This window comes from Myxine glutinosa, chromosome 2, assembly GCF_964187855.1.
Source record: "Myxine glutinosa chromosome 2, kmMyxGlut1.1, whole genome shotgun sequence".
Lineage (NCBI taxonomy): Eukaryota > Metazoa > Chordata > Myxini > Myxiniformes > Myxinidae > Myxine > Myxine glutinosa.
In genome coordinates, this window is record NC_136262.1 from 34,540,463 (window position 1) to 34,560,535 (window position 20,073).

Here is a 20,073-nt window from a genome sequence, read left to right on the forward strand (position 1 = left end):
CGCACATGACAACTACATGATTATCGCACACGACAACTACCTGATTGTCACACACTAAAACTACATGATTATCGCACATGACAACTACATGATTATCGCACACGACAACTACCTGATTATCGCACACAACTACCTGATTATTGCACATGACAACTACCTGATTATCACACACATACTAAAACTACATGATTGTCACACACATGACAACTACATGATTATCACACACACGACAACTACATGATTGTCGCACATGACAACTACATGATTGTCGCACATGACAACTACATGATTATCGCACACGACAACTACCTGATTGTCACACACTAAAACTACATGATTATCGCACATGACAACTACCTGATTATCGCACACAACTATCTGATTATTGCACATGACAACTACCTGATTATCACACACATACTAAAACTACATGATTATCACACACATGACAACTACATGATTATCACACACACGACAACTACCTGTTTAGTGCACAAAAATACCTGTTTAGCGCACACAACTACCTGATTATCCCACACGACAACTACCTGTTTTGCGCACACAACTACCTGTTTAGCGCATACAACTACCTGATTATCCCACATGACAACTACCTGAATATCGCACACAACTACCTGATTATCGCACATGACAACTACCTGAATATCGCACATGACAACTACCTGAATATCGCACATGACAACTACCTGATTATCGCACACATACTAAAACTACATGATTGTCGCACACACGACAACGACATGATTATCACACACACGACAACTACCTGTTTAGCGCACACAACTACCCTTTTAGAGCACACAACTACCTGATTATCCCACACGACAACTACCTGTTCAGCGCACACAACTACCTGTTTAGCGCACACAACTACATGATTATCACACATGACAACTACCTGATTATCCCACACAACTACCTGATTATCGCACACAACTACGTGATTATCGCACATGACAAATACCTGATTATCGCACACGACAACTACCTGAGTATCGCACATGGCAACTAACTGATGATCGCACATGACAACTACCTGATTGTCGCACATGACAACTACCTGATTATCGCACATTACAACTACCTGTTTATCACACACGACAACTACCTGATTATCGCACACGACAACTACCTGAGTATCGCACATGGCAACTACCTGATGATCGCACATGACAACTACCTGATTGTCGCACATGACAACTACCTGATTATCGCACATTACAACTACCTGTTTATTGCACACAACTACCTATTTAGCGCACACGACAACTACCTGTTTATCGCACACGACAACTACCTGATTATGCTAGCAGGTGTACTCCGCGTTGCCTGGTGCTGTTCTCATCTCGTTGGAAATTTGAAGAAATCCAATTTTGTTTTGAATTTTTTTCATTGTTGGTGCCAAAAACATATGTATCATAATTCCATTCAAGATCATCCCATTATACATTTCAGGGGCCACTGGTGTTAAGCTGATCCCTCGATCGTTTTCAGGGGACCAAGATCACCTTTTTAATAGGGATTTGACTCATGGTGCTTTTTGACCATATTGGTGGTTTATCACCTGCTGAAACCTTATTGCATACCTGAAGTACCTGACTGTCCAAAGTCCCACTTTTCCAAACTTCATCAGGGATGTTATCCAGTCCACACATGTTATTCGATGACTTCATTTACTGTGGCCCATACTAGTCGACTGGCGTGTAATTGTTTAAGAGTGTTTCTCTTCTCTTTGACTTCTTCATATTCCCATTGGGGGAAAAAAAAACTCTTCTGCTTTTCCTTTTTGGGCAAATGTTTCTCTGCGGCGTTTTTGGAAGCAATTATTATTTTACTGTAAATTAAGTCAGCATGGTCATTTACATTTGTTTCACCAAGTGATAAAAACCTGGTTCTAACTTCAAAGGTGTAAGCCTTTTTGATGTTTTTGTCTCCAAGCTGCTCCAGTCAGAGTAAACTCTTCATTGCGCTCTTTACTGGCACACAGACTAAGGCGAATCTTTGAACTTATTTGGAAGAACGTGTTATATGCTTCACGGTTTGGGGCGCTGCATCAGCGGCACAGCTGTGATTCCAGAAATGATGCAACCAGCAGCCACAGGCTGCATATAAAACAATAAAAAATAACAAATTTGCATCCGATAGCCCACCTGGGTGAGTAAATGTCCATCATCTGACCATGTTTTGGCATATCTGGTATTCAATGCCAGAAGCCCACATTCTTCTATTAAACCAAGGAAAAACAATCAATTTATGTTTGATTCTTTATTGTAAACTGATCTTTTTGCATTATTTACATCTGTTTGTGCGTTCATGGTGGCATAGCTGGTGGTTTCACGGCCTTAAGCCACAATAAATGGCATAAATGCAGGTGGCAACATGACAGGTGGTATGTTTGGCAGGTGAATGACATGGCTGGACAGGTCGGTGGGAAACAGGTGACGTTAGCCGGCACTGGCAGTAGGTAGGACAGCCGGGTCGGCCCTAAACCTATCCTATCCCTACCTGCCCCACTACTCCCTCTATCCTATGTATAACTTCTGCCCATCTAAACCCTTCTAAGCTAAGCTGTACCTTCCGGGCCCTAATTTAATTAATCTAACCTTTCTCCTGGGAAGAGATCAAGGCAAATTCTGTGACAGAGATGTAATGACTTCTAGTTTTACATGAATCATTTTCTGCATGAACAGATGGTGCAGGCAGAATCAATTCGCCAAGCTTTTACCCTCACATACTGACACGCTCCTAGCAAATCTTCGGTTAGTTGGGCGTGGTTTAAAACCAAGAACAACCAATCAACTCCGAGTACACAGAGAGGACAAAGCACGAGGGTGAAGAAGAAGAGGTTATTACGTGGGCTTTTGACTCTCGGGAAGTTTGGAGCTAAAAGGGCACAAAACGTGGAGTGGGTGAATACTGTACTTCACTGTTCCTTGGTTTCCCTTCCGACTATCAGCAGAGTGCTACTCCATCACCCACTCGCTGTTTACGACAACCCGACGAACTGGTTATTTTTTTGTTCCGCCATTTTAGATCGCTTTTTGACGGTGGAATATTCTTCTTCTTTTTTAACCACCGCGATGGTCACCCTGAAGCATTGGTGTTTTCGTCTCCTGAAAATAAACATTTCCTGACGGGTTTACCTGCCGAACCCTCCAACCAGCTTCTGGGGAGCAATAGCTGCATCTCGTTGGAATATCCACCTTTACTCCTGTTTCGCCATGTTCGTCGAGCGTAACAGACGGAGGATTGCCAGGAAGCATCTAACCACCGTATGACCACACGTGAGTAGAAATTCGCGCACACATAATTTCTACATTGGTGACCAATCAGATTGACCACATCATTAATAACAAATGGCGAAGATGTCTGCAAGACATACGCACTTTTTATGGTGCTGATGCTAACAGTGATCGTTATTTAGTTACAGCAAGTATCAAGCTGAAGCTCGGAAAGGCAAAAACACGAAGTCAACGTAGAAAACATCTAGACATTGCCAGAACTCATGTCTCAAGACAACAGAGGAGACTCTGTCATAAAGCTGAAAAATCCTTTTAGGGCACCAGCAACCAAAAAAGAGGAAGAAGACCAATATATCACGAAGAAATAGGACACCATTAAAGAGGTATACAAATAAACCACAAAGAAAGTCATTGGTTTTAGAAAGAAGAAATATACAGAATGGTTAACACTAGGGACATGGAAGAATATTTTTTTTATTATTATAATATATTTTTTGTATACAGGATCGAGGCTCATGAAAGAGCTAACATTTATCACACAAAAAATCAAGCAGACACATAAAACATACAATAAGGGAAGCGGTAGACAAGATGGGGAGAGAAGGGGAAGCACACAAACACAACATTTGGGAGCAGGGACATCAGGAGATCTGTGGGAGGGAGAGGGCTTGGGGGGTGGGAGGGGGAGGCGTGGGAAGGGAGGGGCTGGGAGAAGTACAAAACACAAGGACACTGCAAGGACTTCCAGGAAAGAAGTTGGTATTTCAAAGTGGATCTGGGGTGAAATTAGCGGGGGTAGAAAAGATCAAGGTTTTGGATGGGGAAAGATAAGAGATGGTGGTGAACAGCCGTTTTAAAGACCTGGAGCGAGGAGTGGGATTGAAGGGAGTGAGGGAGTTTGTTCCAGAGGCGGAAGAAAAGAAGAATGAAGGAGTGAAGGTGAGCAGAGAGTCTTGATTTTGGCAGTTTAACCATAAGAGGGTTGCTGGCAGATATTGTGCGACCTGTAGGAATATTTGGGGGACAGAGCGCAGAGAGAGCTGGGGGAGCAAGGCCAGAGAGGAGTCGGTGGAAGACAAAAACCACCGACCTGCCTGCGGTGAGTGAGTGAAAGGCCCTCGCAGTTAGCTTCATTGCGGGAGATTCCAATGATTCTGAAAGCTTTGGTTTCAACAGCGTGAAGCCGGGCTCGGTGTGAGGCAGGAGCACCGGCCCAGAGGGGAGAACAGTATTCCATTGAGCTGCGGATGAAAGCCTTGTATGTGGTGAGGATCTCAGGTGTGCCAAGGAAGGACGTCGCACGACGGAGGATGCCCAGTCGGCGACTGGCTTTGGAGGCCAGATTGGAAATGTGGTTTTCCCAGGAAAGATCATGGCAGATAGTGAGACCCAAAAGCTTGAGTGACAGAACGTCTTGGAGAGGATTGTTGAGAAAGTAGATGGGAGGGTTTTCCAGTCGGTCTTTTCGGAGAGACAAAGTAAGAGTGTGAGATTTGTCAGGATTGAAAGACATGTTCCACTTGTTTGACCAGTCTGTGATTTTGTCCAGGTCTGCAGAGAGTGAGGAGGCTGCAGACTGCCGATCTGACAGATGAGGAATGGAGTGGTAGAGAGTGGAGTCATCAGCAAAGAGATAGAGAGGATTTTCAAGAGAGTCAGAGAGATCATTGATGAAAACCAGAAAAAGCACAGGGGGCAGAACAATGCCTTGGGGAACTCCAGCCGAAACAAGAAGGGGAGATGAGAGAAACCCATTCAGGGCCACATGTTGACTACGACTAGAGAGGAAGTCCGCAAGCTATGTGTGGGAGATTTCCATGGATATTGACGAAAGGAAACAATGGAAGGGAAAGATGTTGAGCACAAAGCTACTGAGACTTTGGGAACAGGTCCAACAAGCTTACAAGGCGAAAGATCAGGAGTTCAAGAAGCATGCATGCAAAGACAGGTCATTTTTAGAGGAGTTAGCTGGTGAAGCTGAACAGGCCACAGTAAGGGGAGAGATGAGCACAGTGCATAAGATCACCAAACAACTGTGCGGTAAAAACACTAATCACTCTGCCCCCGTGAAAGATAAAAGAGGGAATGTTGTACCAACAGAGCGGCAGCAAGCAGCAAGATGGGTTCAACATTTCCATGATGTCCTAAACATGCCAGATCCAGATGAACCAGCTGAACCTCTACCAGCAGAGGATATACAGTCAAGTGAAAAAGTAAATACACCCCATGTAAAGTTTTGACCTTTTCCACATATTTCAACATACAGCTATTTGATCTTCATTTCAACAATATTGATAGATAAAGGTGATATAATATAACAAATATCATGAAACATTTACATTTTGTAGTCCATTGTATAATTTAAATAAACATAAAAGCAAATTTCGCATGTGGAAAAGGTAAGTACACCCTTGGCTCTAATAGGTGGTATTGCCCCCTTTGGCAGAAACAACCTCAAGTAGGCGTTTCTTATAACTGTCTACCAGTCTCTGACATCGACTGGGAGAAATTTTTGCCCACTCCTCCATGCAGAATTCTTTCAGCTGTGCAATGTTTGATGGGTTTCTTGCATGCACAGCTCGTTTCAAATCCCCCCACATCATCTCGATGGGATTTAGATCCGGGCTTTGACTTGGCCATTCCAGAACCCTCCATTTCTTTCTTTTCAGCCATTCCTTGGTGGATTTACTGGTATGTTTAGGGTCATTGTCATGTTGCAAGGTCCACCTTCGGTTGAGCTTCAACTTTCCGACAGATGGCCTCACATTATCCTCAAGCACCCTCTGGTACAATGAAGAATTCATAGTGGATTCTATGATGGTGAGGTGCTCAGGCCCTGATGCAGCAAAGCTGCCCCAAACCATAATATTTCCACCACCATGCTTTACAGTTGGTATCAGGTTCTTGTGGTCAAATGCTGTCTTTGGTTTTCACCAAACTTGTCTTCTAGTACTGTGGCCAAATAGCTCTACCTTTGACTCATCTGTCCAGAGCACATTCTTCCAGAAAAGCTGGTCTTTGCCTAGGTGTTCATTGGCAAACTTTAGTCTTGCCCTGATGTTCTTTCTGGACAGCAAAGGTTTCATCCTGGCACACCTCCCATGTAGATCAAATTTGTGCAGCCTCTTTCTAATGGTAGACTCGTGCACTTTGACATCAACAGTGGCAAGAGCTACCTGTATGTCCTGTGATGACATTCTGGGGTTCTTAGAGACTTCTTTAATCATCTTGCGGTCTGCTCTCGGGATGAACCTTCTGGGGCGGCCTGGCCTGAACAAGTTGGCAGTTGTTTGGAATCTTCACTTGTAGATGATCTTCCGGACAGTCGAATGATTCATTTCAAATTGTTTGGAGATCTTTTAAAATCCCTTCCCAGACTTGTAGGCATCTATAACCTTCTTTCTGAAGGCCCCAGAGAGCTCTTTTGATCTCGGCATGGTGACCCCGCACACTTCAACAACAAAGAACAAACCAAACTAAATGTCTGAGGTTGAAATAAGACAGGTTCCTCCAAGATCCTCTCTAACGATGTTGTAATCATTTGCACCTGAGCTGGTGCACTTGATTCTAATTTTAGGTATTTGAAGTAGTGATAAATGTGGGGGTGTACTTACTTTTTCCACATGCGAAATTTGCATTTATGGTTATTTAAATTTTACAATGGACTACAAAATGTAAATGTTTCATGATATTTGTTATATTATATCACCTTTATCTATCAATATTGTTGAAATGAAGATCCAATAGCTGTATTTTGAAATATAGACTTGGCATTTAATATGGAATTTTTTTTTTTTCTTGACTTGGGTTTACTTTCTTAACTCAGTATATCAATCTGGTGAGTTTCTTTTACACGTTGGTGATGTATTTGTTAAAAGAACCATGTCACTGATTGTCTGTCGCAGCAAGAAGTCAACAACAGGATTATATCACAGGTGGCGTGGAAAAATGTACGGACAGGTGCATTTGATGATTGGCTTCACAGTCGGGTATACAAGGGTTGTTGCGTTCTGTATTAGTGGAAAACAACTGCTGCACGTCTCCAAAAGTTGATTCCCGCTTCCTCTGGAGATGGTCCGTCAACTCGACAATGCTGTTTGTCATGGAGTGGTGGCTTTACGAAATTACGGCATGAAACAGCGTGCTATTGCTCGGCAGTATGGCATCACTCAAGTTCAGGTGTCAAAGATCCTGAAACGAAATGCTCAGAGGGGTGTCCCTACTCCAATACCGAGGCCAGGACGTCCCCGCAGAAACACAAGGAGGGATGATCGCCAGCTGCACCGGTTAGTCCGTAATGGCCGTACCAAGTCAGCTAACCGGCTTAGGGCTGAGTGGCAGCAACTGACAAATGTGCCTGTATCCAGAAGGCTAGTTAACCAACGACTGGTTCAAGCAGGCTATCGTGCCAGGCATCCCCTGAGAAAGCCACGCCTGACCAGACAACACCGCCAGCGCCGATTGCAGTGGGCCAGAGAGCATCGTCAATGGCAGCCAGGACAATGAAATCACGTCATCTTCAGTGACGAGTCTAGATTTCTGGTCCATCGTCAAGATGGCCACGTCCGAGTGCGCAGAAAAGTGCATGAAGCCTACAACAAAGATTGTATAGTGCCAATAGTCCAAGCTGGAGGTGGTGGGGTGACCGTTTGAGCTGCTTTTCATGCAGGGGGCAAAACTGACCTGGTTGTTCTGAATGGAAACCTGAACCAGTTCAAGTACAGGGTCATTCTGGAAGAAACGTTGCTTCCATTTGCTCGTGCAGCCTTTCGAGGAAACTTTGTCTTCCAAGATGACAATGCACGGCCTCATGGTGCTCGCATGATCCAACACTTTCTTGCTCACTGTGGTGTAGAGCATATGGAGTGGCCTGCCATGTCCCCGGATATGAATCCGATAGAGAACTTGTGGGCAGAATTAACGTGTCAAATCGACCACTTGGACCAGCAGCCGACCTCTGCGCGTGAATTGCAGCAGGCTATTGTCACTGCATGGCAAGCGATTCCTGTCCAAACCTTGGCAAATCTCGTGAACAGCGTGCCTCAATGTCTACGTGCTCTCCTGAATGATCGTGGGGGTTACACGAAGTACTGAACTGTAATTTTACTGTCCGTAATCCCAGTCGTAATTTAACTTTTGTTTTTGTTAAAAAAAATTTTGGCTAATGTGCAAAATAAAGAGATACTTCTGGAAAACGTACAGAAGTTTAACACAGTACTGTCCATGAATTGAGTTCGATATCAGTTTACATCACTTTCAAGGATCAATTTATTTCTTTCGAAATGTCAAATGTGGTTTTTGTTTCTTTTAAAGGTCACATTAACAAAATCTCGAATAATTTCAACATAATTCCAATGAACTTTTGGTTCTAAGACATCTTGCAATGTAAGTTCACCCCCACAAAAAAAATTCCATATTAAATGCCAAGTCTGTTTGTTGAAAAAGTCAAAACTTTACTTTTTGTACTTACTTTTTCAAGTGACTGTACTTGGGATCAACATTGAGCCACCTTCTGAAGAAGAAGTCAAAGTTGCCATCAAAGCCATGAAGAGTGGAAAAGCCCCTGGCATCGATTCCATCCATGCGGAAATGCTTAAAGCTGACTTCAGTAATGCCACAAGGGTGCTCACTGATCTTTTCAAAGTGCTTTGGACCAAGGACATTATCCCCACTGACTGGACAAAAGGCCTCATTGTCAAGTTACCCAAGAAAGGTGATCTTGGTAACTGTGACAACTTGTGGGGGATAACACTACTTTCAATCCCCAGCAAGATCTTCTGTCGAAAATTCCTCAACAAAATCAATAAGGTTATCGACATCAAGTTGAGACAGGAGTAAGTGGGATTCAGAGCAGGATGAGAGTGCATCGACCAAGTCTTTGCACTACATAACATCACTGAACAATGCTTAGAATGGGATACACCTCTTTTGTTACGGCCGGAAGCACACCAAGCCAAGCCTTCAATCACACTGTCTTTATTTATTGATTAGCACACGAAAATCTCTTCCTACATATAAAACAAAGAAGGGAGAAGAGAAGGAAAAACCAGAGTAGGCCAGTCCAAGTGTAGGCCGGTCCAAGAGTAGGCCGGTCCAAGAGTAGGCCGGTCCAAGAGTAGGCCGGTCCAAGAGTAGGCCGGTCCAAGAGTAGGCCGGTCCAAGAGTAGGCCGGTCCAAGAGTCGGCCGGTCCAAGAGTAGGCCGGTCCAAGAGTAGGCCGGTCCAAGAGTAGGCCGGTCCAAGCGTAGGCCGGTCCAAGAGTAGGCCGGTCCAAGAGTAGGCCGGTCCAAGAGTAGGCCGGTCCAAGAGTAGGCCGGTCCAAGAGTAGCCCCCAAGGTAGGCCCAACAGTAGGCCCCAGGGCAGGCCCAGTATTAGGCCTCACGGCAGTCCCAACAGTAGGCCCCAAGGCAGCCGGCAGGCCCAGCATGAGAGGGTAGGAGTAGGCAAGACCACAAGTAGGCCCCAAGGCAGGCACCAGTGATCAGCAGCCAGAGTTCGATCAACGTCACCCTTCAGGTGGAGAGATTGCAGCTGGACACTCTACAACCCCCGAAAAAGCACTCTGCCATAAGCCCTCCTCCAAAATGGCCACTCACCCCTCTGAATCACCTGCCTGGCCACTCCCCCACCCCACAGCCAATCATAGGCTTTATACACATGGACCAAACCACTTGGTCTAACTCACAGGGGGGTGTGGGGGAAGGAAGAAGAAAAAGGTCACAAACCGTAACACCTCCCCCCCTTAAAGAAGAAAACTTCACCCCAAAAAAAGTTTTCTTTTACAAAGGCAGGATAAACAGTGCAAGCATGAACTTAACCCAGCATAAACAGTGCAATAAACAAACAGCCATCTCTCCTTGTGACATTTACAGGCATCATAGCTCATGGTACCTTTTAAGCATAGTAACGTGGCACACCCGGTGGGGTTTCCATCTGTCATGGGTCTGCACCACATCGTTCACCTCACTCAGTTTTTTTTCGACCCAGTAGGGACCGCTAAACTTCGCTAATAGTGGCTTCCCAGGCAGAGGCCCTCTGCGGTGCAGCTGCAGCTCACTACATCCAGGAGTGCTTGGGGAGCAACTGGTGCTGTTGAGACGGCAGTTGTGATGGTGGAGCCTTCGATGCTAGAGCCGAAGTAGGCAATATCTCGAGCTTCTTCGGGTGGGTCACGTTGGTCCGCTGCCTTCCACAGTAGCATCTGAAGGTTGGTTCGTGGACTGGTTCCCTGGCTATCGGACTCACGGCCGTCAATCCCGTGGACCTCGTCAATATCCCAGCCATCGCCACTTCCCTTCAGAAATCGTGGGTGGTTTCTGGTTCAACAGTGTTTCACAATGGAGTCGTCATCACAGAAACATTTGGGCCTCCTGCGGTGCTCGACTGCCTTTCCATTGGTGACGTCATCGGGGTGGAGTTGAGGCCGATGGGACAGGAAAATATGACCGTGGGGCTCGGTGTGAATGAGTCATGCTGCACGTGTAACGGGTTTGGCGTAGTGTGTGCTGCATGCGAAGCGAAACAAAGTAGTGCTACGGAAGATAGTTCAGGTAGAATCAAAGATGACGTTTGGCATGAACGTCAGCTAACCGTTAATGCTGGGGAAACGCATTTGGGTGAACTGAATATATGGAAGGTCTCGACCATTTTGTTGGGAAAAAACATCGACAACAGAGTGGAACATGATGGTGAGTGCTGCGTCGGGGACGCCACCGATACGGAAAGTGGAGGGGTGATGCACATTTGGTTGAATGGTCGTGACCTTGGCTCGGCTGCGAGTGGACTTCCGTCCCGTGCGTGGGCCGTGGTCGACGTTTACGGCAAGTGCACACAGGTGACTTTGGTTAATAGCAGTGAAGAGTGCGAAGAAGACTTGAGACAAGGTTTCACGATGAGCGATTTGCGGTTTCACTCTCACTGTGGTTCCCTAGCACGGCTCTCAGAGGACTTCCACACCGCCCAGAGGCATCTTCCCATGGCCGAATTTAACCACGGGGTCATCTTGTCATACCGCCCACTTTTCAGGGGTGAAATGTTTCAGGTCAGGATCGAGCAATTGGTGGAAAAATGGTCAGGGTCTTTGGAACTCGGCGTCACAACGCACAACCCTGACTGTCTCACATTCCCCCCGACTATGAGCAACATAACTAGTGGGACGGTACTGATGAGCGACTGTGGCATTCTGACCAATGGGAAGGGTACACGGCTTGACTACAGCAGGACGAGCTTGGATTCCCTTCAGCCTGGTGACGTGGTTGGACTGACGGTTCGAGAAAATGGCAACCTTCACTTCTTCATTAACAAAGTGGATCAAGGTGTGGCAGCTCATGACATGCCTCCTGTGGTTTATGGTGTCATTGACCTCTATGGCAGAACTGCCAAAGTTGCCCTAGTTTGTGACGTCTGGACCGCAGAGGCCTCCGATCACTGCCCCGTCCACCTGGAAGAGGATTTTGACGCGGTCCCTGGAGATCATCCTGTAGCCGTCCTTCCGACTACAGCATCCAGCCAAGAGCCCCTTCAGTTCCACGATAACTGTGGACAGAGTTCAGTCATTATGAATGAGGGCCAGACAGCTCTGAGACTCAATGCACTTGAAGATTTCAACCATGGTGTTGCTCTGACATCCTGGCAACTGGGTCTTGGAGAGAGGTTTGAGGTCAGACTGGATGACATGGTGTCAAAATGGGCAGGATCGATTGAAATTGGAGTCACAACCCATGACCCCACGCTTCTACAGTTACCTTCCACAATGACCAACCTGCAATCAGGTACGTGGATGGTAACAGGGAATGGAATGATGCGAGATGGCTTTGCGATAAACAACGACTTTGGCCATAATTTGGACAGGCTGCAGACCGGAGATAGGGTGGGCGTGATGCTCTTCGACGATGGCTCTCTGCACCTGAGTGTGAATGGTGAAGACCTGGGCGTGGCAATACTGAATGTCCTACCAAACATCTGGGGAGTTGTCGACTTGTATGGACAGGCCGTCCAAGTTACGTTGATCACACCCGGTGATCTTCTCCCACCACCACTCGACAGTTGTAAAGAACACAAGACTAATGATCCACCCTCACCACTGCCCCGGTCTGTCTCGCCACCCATCCAACCACTGTGCTTCCATCAACTACATGGCAGTAATGCAGTTATCTCACGAGGAGGACAAACAGCATTCCGTCGGCACGCACTTGCAGAATTCAACAATGCCATCGTTGTCACCAGCCGCACCCCGCGGCCTGGTGAAATCTGTGAGATTGTCGTGGAACGGGTAGTCGGACGATGGTCCGGTTCCTTGGAAATAGGTGTGACGACGATTCCTCCAAGCATGCCCCTCTTTCCTCCTACCATGAGGGACCTTTTGCATGGCACCTGGATGCTGAGCGGCACAGCGGTAATGCGGGATGGCGTGACAACCACCAACTCTTACCCGGCCAATCTGGACAACCTGGAGATCGGTTCCAGAGTCGCGCTCTCGGTTTCTACTAATGGAGAGCTTCACTACTACTTCAACAGAGAGGACCAAGGAGTGGCTTGCACGGGAGTGCCTCAAAATGTCTATGCAGCCGTGGACCTGTATGGCCAATGCGTGCAGGTCTCGCTCACCTCTGTAAGTGTTTCCTCTGGAGATGGATTGTCGACATCATTACCTGGCAACACGGGACATTTCCTTTTTCACCGTTTTCACGGACACAGCGATGGTCAAGTGCGCTGCCCTCTGGGTGCTTTGATTGGCTCACAGAGCCTCGAGGACGGGGAAGTGTTTGAGATGCGAGTAGATGAAGTGCACCGTGGTTGGGCGGGGTCACTGGCCGAGGGTGTGACCTCCGTTTTGCCGTCTGACCCCGGTTTGGCAACGCTTGTGTTACGGGGTCCTCCCCTTACCTCTGGTCTCGGTAGACCTCTGAACCCCGAGAGGGTCCCGGCAGAAAGATATGTTATCCTTGGTTGAAATCAAGCAAGTAATGAAACCCTCAATGGAACCAGCAAATGAAACAGTCAAATCAATAATGCAACCACACCAGGTTATGAACAAACAAGAATATACTATATATCACACAAAAAAGAGCCATACAACAATGGGGGCAATCACCCCTACTATCAAATCTTACGATGGTAACCTTATCAAGCCCCTAAAGCCCAAACTCACGGCACCTCCCCAATGTCTCTGCACCCCTCCAAGGCAAAGTCCCAATGTCTCTGTGCGCTCCCGCGATTGGGGAGTCAAGGCCCGATCAAAGTCAATTGAGGCGTAGGCGATCGAGGCGACCCCGAGGTCACGTTGTTCAGCACCCAGCAATACAGCGGTGGAAAGGAACCTCACAAAGACGCGCTCCGACGTACACGTTTACGGTTCAATCCGCGAGCCTCCGTATAATTCTCAAGTGCCCTTTCTTGCACAGCCGTCCCCGGCAAACCACCGGGGAATAGTTCCCAGCTGACGCGACAAAAACCGGTTCACTGCAGGTTGCTCGCGTGGCGAAGATGGCGGACGGCTTTCACTCGAACCCGGGCTTTGAGGCAAGGATCCTCCGGAACCACAATGAGGATACCCGACGACACAGGCTCCACCGCACTCCGGCGATATCTCTTATCGCCCGAACTTCCCTTCAAGGACGCAAAATTCACTTGCACTGTACGATGACCGCTCGGTCCGGAGCTTCAACAAAAACGTCTGTTCATGATCTCCTACCGCCTCTCCTTCCTCGCTCCACCTCTTCCGGTCACGATCCGGATTTCCGGCCACATTTTTACCAGGAGCGCTTTTAAATCTTTTAACTATAATAACCCTTTCCCTTCAACCACAATCACCAGAATACTTAGAACCAACAACAATAATCATAACAACAATCATTAGGGCCGAATCCGTAACACTCCCCCCCCCCCCCCCTCAAGAAAGAAAGTTTGAACACAGCGAAAACTTTCTTTGCATGCCCTCTTTAAACAAGCAAAAGTAAATTCACAACCCAAATCAGCAATCCCCGTGGGCAACAATATTCAACCTTCCCCAAAAATAAAGCAACAAAATTTTACACAACCCCCAGAGCTTTCCAAAGTTAATTCCCTCTGGACCAAGCGTCAACAACGACATTGTCCCTGCCCCTCTGGTTTTTACTTCTAGTTTCTCTTAAATGAAGGTTAAGGGGTTGTGATCAAAAACCCAAAGGCCAGCAAATCTATAGCACTTTCCCCGGGAGGCCGAGCTGAAAGCCAGGTTCCATGGTGGTTGGGTGGTGAGGCCTGGAAGTATTCACAACATGGACGCCTTTAGGAACGTGGAGTTCACGGTTAGTCCGGGGAGGACAGTTCACTACATGGACGCCTTTAGGAACGTGGCGTTCACGGTTAGTCCGTGTAGGAATCTTGGCTCGGCCGGCTACGCAGCATTCAGTGCTTCAACTTTTCCGGACTCCTAATAATTACGGTGGGACCACTTGTCACAGTAGTCACCTGACTGGCGGTCTCCTTCTCAGCCACTGCTCTGATAATCCTTCCTTCGGGAGCTGTCATAACTCTGGAAGCCTCCATAATAATATTGCTTGCGGCCACCACCACTACTACTCCGTGGTCCTCCTCTGTAGCCCCCTCGACCCCTAGGAAAGGCCTACCCTACTGTGACGATCCGACCCTCCAACTCCTTGCTATTCAGATCCTTTTCTGCCTCTCTGGCATCCTTTGAGTTTTCAAACGTGACAAAGCCAAACCCTCTCGACTTTCGTGTCTCCCTGTCTTTTATCAGCAGCACTTCCTAAAGCGGTCCATAGTTGCTGAAGGCAGACTCCAAAACATCTTCCTTTGTTTTGAAGTTCAGTCCACCTACAAATAACTTGCTAAACTTGTCGCTATCCCTAACTGGTGTGGTGTTATTTTCCCAACTGGGATTTTTAACAACCATCGGGTTACCATAAACTTGACCACCGGCCAAATCATTCCCGATAACAACAGATACTCCCTCTACAGGAAGCGTGGCTTGTAAACCGACGGTGACTGGTCCTGACACCAAATCGGACTCCAAATCGATGACATGAAGTGGAGCACTAACACAGCCACCAATCCCCTGTAAACGAACACTATCCCCAGTTGCCGTCTCCTCGGACCATGGCAAGATGCCTTCAAGCATTAAAGATTGATGTGCTCCTGTGTTCCTCAATATCCTAACCAGTCTCCGGTTAGTCGAGGCTCCATCCAGTGACACAAACCCCTCGGAAATAAATGGTTGGTAACCCTTTTGAGGGCGATTTATCACAATGGCCATCGCATTTGGAGTCGTACTAGTCGAACTCCGCTCCTGATTTTCCTTTCCCAGAGCATAACAGTTGGACATCCAGTGTCCAGGTTTATGGCAAAAAGTGCAAGTAGGCCCGGAGGAGAACCTCGTGGTCTGCCAAGGCATGGGGGCGGCGGTCTGCCTCGAGCCCCCTGGACGATAGGTCTGTCTTGGAACCACAGTCTTCTGATTTCTAGAAGTCGTAGTGTCAAAGTGGACCTCATTTTCATCCCGAGGTCGCCCCCATGGATTTTCATTCTCTGCCCCTGATGTACCATAGCTCCCCTGGCTAGGTCTGGGCGAGAAGTTCGGTTTGTGGAACCCCATCCTGTGTGTTAAGGCATAGTCATCTGCCATGGTCGCTGCCTCATACAGCTTTGGTACTTTCCTTTCCTCCAGATGAACTTTAATGTCCTCATGGACACACTGTTGGAATTTCTCCACCAGGATCAATTGTCGCAATAGTTCGAAGTCTTTCCCAACTCCTTTTGAATCACACCACCTATCAAACATGGTTCCTTCACTCTAGCAAATTCCACATGGGTCTCACTCTCCCTCCTCCTGGCATTCCGGAATTTTTGCCGGTAAGCTTCCGGGACCAATTCATAGGCTTTGGCAATGTGTTTCTTCAATACCTCGTAATCTGCACATTGGTCAATCGGTAAAGCCGAATAAATCTCTTGAGCTTTACCCACCAGAACACTTTGCACTAGTATGGACCAGTACTCCTCAGGCCAGTTTAACTGTCGAGCCACTTTCTCAAAGTGTGGAAAAAAACTTGGCTACCTCCTTTTCATTGAAGGGTGGAACCAGCCTCACATGTCTGCCAACATCCCAGGTGTTCTGACTAGGTGTCGAACCAGTCAGCAGGGATGGTACCTCTCCCCGTTCTCTCATTAACTCCAGCTCCTTGACTTTCATTTCCTGCTGGCGCGCCAATTCACGGTCCTTTAACTCCCTGTCGGCTTTTCTCTCCTCTGCTTCGAGTTCCCTTGCAGCTCTCCTTTCCTCTGCTTGTTCATTTTCTCTTCTTTCCTGGAGTTCTCTTTCCACTCTCCTTTCCTCGGTTCTTTCTTGTGCTTTTTCTCTTCTAACCTTTCCTGGAGTTCTCGTTCCAGTGCTGCCCTTTCCTTTTCTGCTTTCCTTTCCTCTGCTTTTAACCTTTCCTGGAGTTCTCGTTCCTGTGCTTTTTCCCTTTCCTGGCTAACCCCCGCTCTAGCAGGGAAAATGGCCTTTAAAATGCATGTTGTGTGTTGTTGTTGGCTCTGTAATTGCATCTCCAGTTTCCGGAGCTCCACATTTTTTTGCTCTTCTGGTAACCAATCCCAGGCTACCTCTTCCCATGCTTCTAATCCCACCATAGATTGTATCACCACTGTCTGCAACTCTGCCTTCTTCATATTAGTTCGGACCTCCAAGCTAAAATGTTTGGCCAATTTCAAGAGGTCCGTTTTTACTAACGCTCTGAACTGTGCTTCACTAGGGGTCACTGTAAACTTCTCTGCATCAAACTTCATAGTGACTACTGGTAACACCTGTTAACCTTCACACAAGAAATTTTTAACAAGCAAAATTTTTTTTTTTTTTTTGGGGGTTGTTTGTTTTTGGGAGAAATTTGGGAATGTTGGAAAAAGTTCCAAATTTGGGAATTCTGGGAATGTTAGGGAATTCTTTCCCGGACCAAATTTAGGAATTTTTATATCCCGGACGCAGACCCAATTGCGAGCCCACGAATATCAATTGGACGAGCCCCCAATTTCTGTTACGGGGTCCTCCCTTTACCTCTGGTCTCGGTAGACCTCCGAACCCCGAGAGGGTCCCCAGCAGAAAGATATGTTATCCTTGGTTGAAATCAAGCAAATAATGAAACCCTCAATGGAACCAGCAAATGAAACAGTCAAATCAATAATGCAACCACACCAGGTTATAAACAAACAATAATGTATTATAAATCGCACAAATAAGAGCCATACAACAATGAGGGCAATCACCCCTACTATCAAATCTTACAATGGTAACCTTATCAAGCCCCTTAACCCCAAACTCACGGCACCTCCCCAATGTCTCTGCACCCCTCCAAGGCGAAGTCCCTATGTCTCTGTGCGCTCCCGCGATCGGGGAGTCAAGGCCCAATCAAAGTCAATTGAGGCGTAGGCGATCGAGGCGACCCCGAGGTCACGTTGTTCAGCACCCAGCAATCCAGCGGTGGAAAGGAACCTCACAAAGACGCGCTCCGACGTACACGTTTGCGGTTCAATCTGCGAGCCTCCATATAATTCTCAAGCGCCCTTTCTTGCACAGCCGTCCCCGGCAAACCACCGGGGAATAGTTCCCAGCTGACGCGACAAAAACCGGTTCACTGCAGGTTGCTCGCGTGGCGAAGATGGCGGACGGCTTTCACTCGAACCCGGGCTTTGAGGCAAGGAACCTCAATGAGGATACCCGACGACACAGGCTCCACCGCACTCTGGCGATATCTCTTATCGCCCGAACTTCCCTTCAAGGACGCAAAATTCACTTGCACTGTACGTCGACCGCTCAGTCCGGAGCTTCAACAAAAACGTCTGTTCACGATCTCCTACCACCTCTCCTTCCTCGCTCCACCTCTTCCGGCCACGATCCGGATTTCCGGCCACATTTTTACCAGGAGCGCTTTTAAATCTTTTAACTATAATAACCCTTTCCCTTCAACCACAATCACCAGAATACTGAGAACCAACAACAATAATAATCATAACAACAATCATTCAGGCCGAATCCGTAACACTTGATCTGCGCGCCCTTTGCAAAGGCCAAGGAAGGGTCAGCGGTTTCACTTGGCTCGTGGCAGGAGGCTGTGAGGTCATAGAGGTGAAAGCCGTGTCCAGAACCCGACGAAGGAGCTACGGACATGACCTTTATCGGCTTCAGGTGGGCAGTCGTGTGGGCTTCAAATGCTGTAAATGAGGGACGCTGCATCTGGTGCTAGATGGAGACGACCAGGGTCCGGCCCTGGGTGTGATTCCCTCGGGCGTCCGTCCATTGGTGCTGCTTTCGAGTAGAGTCACAGCAGTGACTGCAATGAGCTGGAGTTACCACCTGAATAATTCACGTTCATCGCAGCCATTTACTCTGGACCCCGATACCCTATCGGGCACCCCCGTGTTGAGTTTCTGCGAGGCAGGAAGATCTGTGCGGTTATCGCACAAAAGCCGCACCTCCCAGCGGATATCCGGCTACAGCAGTTACCTCGTCACCAAGGAACCTTTACTATGAGATCACATATTCCAGGTGCAAATCCCGGACGAGCCCCCAATTTGTTACGGCCTGAAGCACACCAAGCCAAGCCTTCAATCACAGTCTTTATTTATTGATTATCACACGAAAATCTCTTCCTACACATAAAACAAAGAAGGGAGAAGAGAAGGGAAAACCAGAGTAGGCCAGTCCAAGAGTAGGCCGGTCCAAGAGTAGGCCGGTCCAAGAGTAGGCCGGTCCAAGAGTAGGCCGGTCCAAGAGTAGGCCGGTCCAAGAGTAGGCCGGTCCAAGAGTAGGCCGGTCCAAGAGTAGGCCGGTCCAAGAGTAGGCAGGTCCAAGAGTAGGCCGGTCCAAGAGTAGGCCGGTCCAAGAGTAGGCAGGCCCAACAGTAGGCCCCAAGGCAGGCCCAGCACGAGAGAGTAGGAGTAGGCAAGTCCACGAGTAGGCCCCAAGACAGGCCCCAGTGGTCGGCATCCAGAGTTTGATCAGCGTCACCCTTCAGGTGGAGAGATTGCAGCTGGACACTCTACAACCCCCGAAAAAGCACTCTGCCATAAGCCCTCCTCCAAAATGGCCACTCACTCCTCTGAATCACCTTCCTGGCCACTCCCCCACTACACAGCCAATCATAGGCTTTATACACATGGACCAAACCACTTGGTCTAACTCACAGGGGGTGTGGGGGAAGGAAGAAGAAAAAGGTCACAAACCGTAACAATATCAACTTTCCTCCTTCATGATGTCTCTGATTCCTTAATATCTCTCCGAGACTTTGGGTGGGTGAATACTGTACTTCATTGTTCTCTGAGATGCTTCATTGACTTCAAGAAGCCGTTCGATAGTGTACACAGAGCGAGCATGTGGAAGACACTGAGATCTTATGGAATTCCACAAAAGATGATCACTCTAATAAGAAAATTCGATGGACACTTTGAATGCAGTGTCATCAACAACTCCTTATCAGAGTGGTTCCCGGTGGAGTCTGGAGTTCACGAGGAAGATCACGATGAACACCATATCAGATAGACGGATCTAGAGGCCTCCAGTGGACCCTTTCCACCCAACTTGAAGATCTGGACTTTGCTGATGAATTAGCTGTTCTGTCATCAAGGAACACAAATTTGCAAGAAAAAACGGACTTGCGAGCAAGCTTCTTCAGAAGGCCAGGTTTTAATATTAATATCACCAAGGCCAAGGTGATAAACATCAATACCACACCTTCTGCACCCATTACTGTAAACGGAGAAGCCCCGGAGACTGTAGATGAGTTTACATACCTAGGCAGTCAAATTGGCGAAGACAATG

The 20,073-nt window shown here is 47.5% G+C and overlaps 1 protein-coding gene and 1 long non-coding RNA gene across 2 annotated transcripts in view; both read left to right on the forward strand.

Moving 5' to 3' along the window:
• Positions 1 to 20,073, forward strand: part of LOC137422652 (uncharacterized) — a 1,758,619-nt gene that overhangs the window by 1,634,403 nt on the left and 104,143 nt on the right. The gene's annotated exons all lie outside the window — the stretch shown is intronic.
• Positions 1,037 to 18,786, forward strand: LOC137422400 (neuralized-like protein 4). The gene is given in 4 exon segments (XM_078772857.1): positions 1,037 to 1,334; positions 8,743 to 8,985; positions 10,592 to 13,135; positions 18,323 to 18,786. Coding segments are annotated over 4 exon segments (3,549 nt in total).